The sequence below is a fragment of the Lissotriton vulgaris genome, chromosome 9, assembly GCF_964263255.1.
Source record: "Lissotriton vulgaris chromosome 9, aLisVul1.2, whole genome shotgun sequence".
Lineage (NCBI taxonomy): Eukaryota > Metazoa > Chordata > Amphibia > Caudata > Salamandridae > Lissotriton > Lissotriton vulgaris.
In genome coordinates, this window is record NC_141697.1 from 872715965 (window position 1) to 872722485 (window position 6521).

Genomic DNA, 6521 nt, shown 5'->3' on the forward strand with positions numbered 1-6521 from the left:
GGGAAGTGTGGCGGTTGGAAAGACTGACCGCCTTGGTTCTGACAGGGGGTCCCTTTCGGCCCACCTGTCGGAACAGCAACATTGCCCAGCATTGCGGCGGTGCCTTGCAGGCACCGCCGTTGGGATCATGATATCCTTTTCCGCTCGCCTGTTCATGGTGGTTAACCTGCATGGAACAAGTTGGCAGAACTTTGGAGCCCATAGCGGGCCCTCTTTCAGCCCTGGCACTTTCTCTTGGGGATTGGGGGCACCTACGGTGCCCCCCTACATTTCCATGCACCATGTGGCAGGCAAAGCATGGTGCCTGCTATGTAGTGCAGACAAATGTAAACAATATCCTATTTAAATTGCGGTGGGTGCTGCAGCCAGCAGCACCCGCACAATGTAAAGTATGGTCGGAGCAACGCCGCAATGGCAGTCACATCGTACTGCAGTAGGTGGGTAGGCCACCTCATAGGCAACCAGTTCCACTACGGCAGCGATGGCGGGCTTTATTGTTTGGGTCCTGCTCCGAGTGGGAGGTCTGGCGGGTGTGCTCATCTCCCTGTCTTCTCCGGGTGGGCGTTTGTTGACTCTTAGGCCTTGTGGATTTAATACATCATTGAAATGTGTTAGTATGATGCCATGGTGGTGGTTTCCCCTCCTCCTCCTGCTCCATAGCTTGACGGGCGTCCCTTGCGCCCTCTTCCTCGTTGTGTGGTTCACGTTCTCAGTGGATGCTCATGGTGCGTGTTTGCTTCTACTGCCTCCTGAGGGCTCTGGGGATGCCAGTTTGCCAGAGGTGTGCGATGTGGTATTTCCCACACACTCCCATGCACGTGTTGTGGCTGGTGTTCCCTGGTGGTGTTTTGCTGTTTCTTGCTGGAATGGCATGGTGTGCATAGGTGTACAGTGGATTTGAACCCAGTTCTCTTGTACTGGAGTGTATGCATGACGTTGTTCTGCTTTATATCCATCTTTTGTGCTCTCCTTGACTCTGGTTTCCAGCGTTCCTGGCTGAATGGGTCTGGTCCCTTGCTGCAGCGCTGTTCTCCTGGGCGGCCTCCGCTGTGTGCTTGGCTCCTCCTTGGGATCTTCCCTTAGTCCTGCGGGCTCTGCAGGGTCCTCCCTTTGGGCCTCTTCGGTAGGTGGATCCGAAATTCCTCAACTTCACTGTGGTTTTCTTGGTCGCCATTGGCTCGGCTGGCCGCGTGGGCGAGCTGGGATCCTTCCTTTGGTCTCCTCCCTTCTTGAGGTTGATCTCCTGCCTTGGGTGGCTGTCCCCCTTCGTCTGGTTTTGTGTGGCCCCCTGGTTATTCTTGTCTGAGTTGTCCACCCTGGTGGTGTCCTTCCATAGGGTGGGTTTTGGGCTCCTTGTGCCTGAGTGACTGGCGGTGCTTGCCCAGTTTGTTCGTTGGGGGTCCTCCCCGTCTGGTTGGTCCCGGTGCTCTGTGGCTCCCCTTCCCGGGTGTTGGCGACCTCTCCGCCTATGGGGCGTGCTTGGGTCTGTGCTGGGTGGGTTGGTGCGTTTGTTGGCACTTTCTCGTCTGCCTTCTGTTGGCCGTTTCATGGCTTGTTTTTGCCCCTGCCTCGCGGGGGCTTCTTGTTGCTCTCCTGAGTAGTTTGTGCTCTGCCTTGTTCTCTGTGGGGTATGCGGGCTTGCCTCGGTCACTGTTTTCCAGTTTGTGTCCCCAGTGCTGGCTTTTCTTGCCTTCTTGTCCGGGCTCCCTGGTTCGCGCCTGGGCTTGTGGGCCCGGCCGGGTTGTTTGTCCTGTTGGTGGGGCTCGCCTGAGTTCTTCCTGTATCTGCTCCTGCAGATCTTGGCTTCGGGTTTGGTCCGTGGTCCGGTTTGGGCCTCTGTGGGCTCTGGCTCCCTAGGTTCTGGGGTTTCGTGTCCTGCCATGGTTTTTATTACCCCTTGGGGAGTTTGGTTCACGCTGTGCTTGTGATTGTCCGGGGCTGCTGGTTTTCCCAGTTCTCTTCCCCGGTCAGGGCCCGACGCTCCTTGTGCTGTTTGGGTCCTGTTCTTCTTTTTCCCTGGTGGCGGTACTGGGTCCTTCCGGCTTGGGTTTTCTCCCTGGGAGTGTTGACTTTCACAGACTCGTTCCGCCCGGCTACTCTGTCTTTCTCGCCTTTGGTGGGATGCTGCATGTGGCCTTGCCCCTGTGTTCACACCGGTTCCTGTCCACCCTCCGTTTTTCAGCTGTGTTAGTCCTGGGTGTGGGTTTGTGTCACTGTGGCCTGGTATTTATGTTGGCAGGCTCTTCCGCCTACGGTCTTGGGTTCATGTCCCGAGGTTCGTTGGTTTTTGCCTCCTGGGTGCTCGCCTCGGCGGCTCCTTTGTTGCATGTGGAATGTTGTGGGCGGTTTACTTGTCCCCTGCACTGGGCTGTCTCGCTTGTTCGTTCTACATTCCCCTTCCTTCCGGGTTTGGTATGCTTTCTTGTGCATGGGTCCCCTGGTGGGTGTTTGCCTTCCTGTTTGGGGCTTGGCCTTGGTCCTGGTCCTCTTCGGTGCCCTTGCTGTCGGGTTCGCTTTGTTGTGGTTTCCTGCGAGCTCCGGGGTCTGTTTTGCCTTTCGCCTGCCTGGGCTCTCTCGTTGCTGTCTGGCTCCGGTCCTGGGATCCTTTGGGCGGCTGTGGTCCATGTCCCACCTGCCTCTCCATGTGGTGGGGCTTGGGTGCCCTTCTTTTTGTTGTTGTTCGGGTGGGGTGCTGGTTTCCTTTCTGCACCTCCGTCCATTCTTGCGGTTCCTGTCGGTCTTGGTTCCCTCTGGTTCCTTTTGCTTCTACCCCTGATTGCTGCTGCGTCTGGTGGTTTTTGTTTTATTCTCCCCTCCGGTTTTTAATTTGGGGGTGGTCCGGCTCTCTCGCTGTTGGTGGTCCACCGTGCGTGAGGATGTGGGCTTCGGTCGACCTGTGTCTCTTGCTGCTGTGGCCTTTTTGTTGGGTCACTGTGGTGGGGATGCCCAATGTTTCTTCGGTTCCTATGGTGCCCCGGTGGCTCATGGTCTGATTGGGTTTTTGCTCCCCTTCTCGCTTTCGGCTGTCCTTTTGGCGGTGTTGGCGTGTTTGGTCCTGCTTGCTGCTTTCTGTTCATGGGCCTATTTGTGGTTGCTTTTTGGCTCTGTGTGGTCTGGTGCTGTGCCTTCTCTGTTCTCCTTTGATCTTTGGTTGGGGCACGTTTTCTGTGGGCACTTTGTGTCTTTGAGGTCCGGTTTTTTGGCCCTCCCAGTGTTTTTCTGTCCCAGGCTGGTCTTCTTGTTCGTGGTTGCCTCTCTCTGGGGTGGTTCTTCCACTCACTGACCGGTTGGATTTTGCCCTCTTCCGTGGGGGTCCCATCCTGGTCCGTTGGTTTCTTGTGAGTTTCAACGAAGCTGCTTGGCTTTGGTATGTGCTCACTTTGTTAGTCATGTGACGAGGAAGACTAACGAGGAGGTAATGCCCCGGTTACTTACCGGTAACCTTCATTACTCCAAGTATGGTCTTCCTCGCCACATGACTTTCCATCCTTCCCTCCCTGTCTGGCTATCGGCTTCATGTTGTGCTTGGTGGTTCAGGCTGATCGGGTGGGCAGGCCCGCCTCTTATAGAGGTCAGGGTGGTATGGGTCGGCCATATTGGAAAGGGATGGGAGGCATGGGAGGCAGACTTTTTGCTTTGGAGGGTTCTGGTGTGGAGCTGAAGCTCACTTTGTTAGTTATGTGGCGAGGAAGACCATACTCGGAGTAATGAAGGTTACCGGTAAGTAACCGGGGCATTAAAAAGCCTAAAATGAAAGGCTGAGCACAGCCTCCTCCCTGCAGCTGCGCATAAGCAGGCTTTCTTGAGAGAGTTATGCCTCCTGCCTGCACTCAAAGGTCTGGGGTGCTCACAAAGCCATTAGAAACACATACATTTTGGGATGCTTTTCAGTCGATTTAATTGAGATGCAACCTTCTTCGTCCCCGCTTTACCACCTTCAGGCTTCATTTATAGAGATGTAGAGGACCAAGAGAAGGATATTTGTAGATCAAAGGGCAAGCAGAGTTTGGAGACAGAAATCAAGAAGGGAGTGTGGGAAAGCTGCGTTCAGAGAGGGAAACACACCTGGGCTCTGAGAAGGTGAAAAAATGACTAGCGAGCTGGTGAGGGATCAGGCTTGTGGTACTGGTAAGAGAGTGCCATAAATTAATAGTCGCTTTCCCTGCCAAATCTCTATTTCCCCAAGGATGCGTACTGAAAACCATTTCTGTGCATCCTACCAAATTATTGCACTCCAGGGCTTACATGAAGATAATTGTGTTTTGACTCTAGTTTATCCAGCATTAAGCAGCCCGTGGGGAAAATGAGCAAAGTTATCTTACCATGGTAATGTCAGATGCACATTTTGTTATTACCTTCAGCCATGAGCAGGGCAAATCAGATTCGCTTGCTATGCTCGCTCGCCATAGTGCACTCAGCCACAACTTGTACGGCCCACCACTTTCAAATGTCACCAGCCGCCACTGATTATTTATAGTTGCTTCCTTAATGTGGTATCGAAAGGAAGATATCTAGTTCATCATTGGAAAGGAATATCCCTGACTCCAATGAATAGTAGGACATTATTCTATTGCTAAGGATGACAAATAGTTTATGCTCGTTCTTTCACAAAAAATCCAGGTGTAACTGTCTCATTTTCTGTGTTTTCATCAGGTACCTGCAATCACCGGGGCCTCAAGAGTGTCGGAAGACCCCATGTGCTACAACTCAACTATGGGGGATACAACAACAGATTTGGAGGTTGGGGAAAGGACTCATTTGTAAACACCAGCCAAGGAAACCTGTATTGGGTATCCCTCCTTGAAACCTCTGGTCGCTATGCACCAGGGGTCCGCATCTATCCCACCTTAGATGACATGCTACTGAATAAAAATGCCATAGACAAGACCCCTAAGTACAGTCTCCAGGGTGGTGGCATGATTATGTACAATTATACCATGTACTACAATTGCTATAATAAGGGGGAAATATGCAAATATGATGCACTGAGTAATGTAAATGAATACAAGTCCTTCCCCAATGCTGCATTCAATAACCGCTACTCTTACTCTGGGGTTGTCTATCAGGATATGGACTTCTCTGCTGATGAAGCTGGACTTTGGGTTATTTATGCTACAGAGGAGAGTGTTGGGGACATAGTCATTGGTAAAGTGAATTCCACCTCCCTGGCTATAGAGCGAACTTGGGCCACCACTATATATAAGCCCGCTGTCTCCAACGCCTTCATGATCTGTGGGGTTCTCTACGGCATGCGGTCACTGAACACCTTGAAGGAGGAGATATTCTTCATGTACGACACCAGGACGAGCCAGGAAGGGCGCTTAAGCATTGTGGTAGACAAGATGAAGGCGAAAGTGCAGAGCCTGAGCTACAACCCCAATGACCACAAGCTCTACATGTTCAACGACGGCTACCAGGTCACTTATGAGGTAGCCTTCCAGACAGATTCACCACAGAACCTAGAAGCCGCAGTAATCCCTGAACTGCAAATCTCTAAAACCACTCCACATGGGATCTAACTAGACACAGGGATGGGGGTAAGGTAGTGGTTTTGTTATGATTATGAAATCCAATGTAGGAAGCAACACACTAATGACCTTCGGTATTTTTAAATCGCTCCCCCACCCTTTGCCATGACCATGTAATGTATCTGTTTGACAAATGGGGTTTGTTTACACTGAGCGCTCCTGCATTTAAGGGTTGCGGTTGTCCTGTGATACATCAAGAACCCAAACTACATTTCGACTAGAATGAGTTGTGCAAGAAGCTTTAAGCCAGTGACGTCAAACTTAACTTACTTGAGAAGTTGCATTAGTAATGGGCATAATTAAGGAAACACTTAGCAACTGGGACCATTATTCCTTGTGATCTTATGCATTGGACTGCTATTTTTTCTCTTTTTTATGTGCTAGTATTGTTCACGTAAACGTGACAGCAAATAAGTGATTTGCTCCTCCTTTCATCCCATGAGCACAATTTCTCGGATCAAACTAATAATGAAATAAATATATTGCTCATAATATGAATGGAGAATTGAAAAGTTAACAATTCTCTACTCTGAACCCACTGTATGCCCACTTCTCCATCCCCCGCTTCGCTTCAACAAAGTCTTCGCATGTTGGAATGAATACTTCAAGCTGCCTCACTCCAATTGCATTATTTGTGATGAAAGTCAACTGAAATGCATTTAATTCATTGATTACTTCTGTTATCATCGATGTGGTGAAGGGGTTTGCTTTGTCTGCCAGTGTGATTTGTAATCCACATGCTTTGAAAAAATGTTGGAGGCTTTAAATAAAACATTTAAGTTTTATTTTTTGTTTGAAGTCTGTCTTTTTCGATTTGGATCACTAATGAAGTTTGATTGGAGTGGCTGAGAAGGAAAAGCTTATAAGAGGTTACACATGAAACTATATGAAATATTTATGTATATTATTTTTATTTGAAGCACATGTGTTCACTGTATTTCAGAGTAAGTATATCTTATGTTAAATTAGTTCCAAAATGGTAAATGCCAACCT

The 6521-nt window shown here is 50.1% G+C and overlaps 1 protein-coding gene across 1 annotated transcript in view; it reads left to right on the forward strand.

The window, feature by feature from the left end:
* LOC147692408 (olfactomedin-4-like) overlaps positions 1 to 6313 on the forward strand; it is a 104478-nt gene extending 98165 nt beyond the window's left edge. Inside the window, exon 5 of the mRNA XM_086938620.1 lies at positions 4654 to 6313. Coding sequence (XP_086794746.1) covers positions 4654 to 5519 — 866 coding nt within the window. The 3' untranslated portion in view covers positions 5520 to 6313. The remainder of the gene's footprint in view (positions 1 to 4653) is intronic.
* Positions 6314 to 6521: the final 208 nt, after the last annotated feature.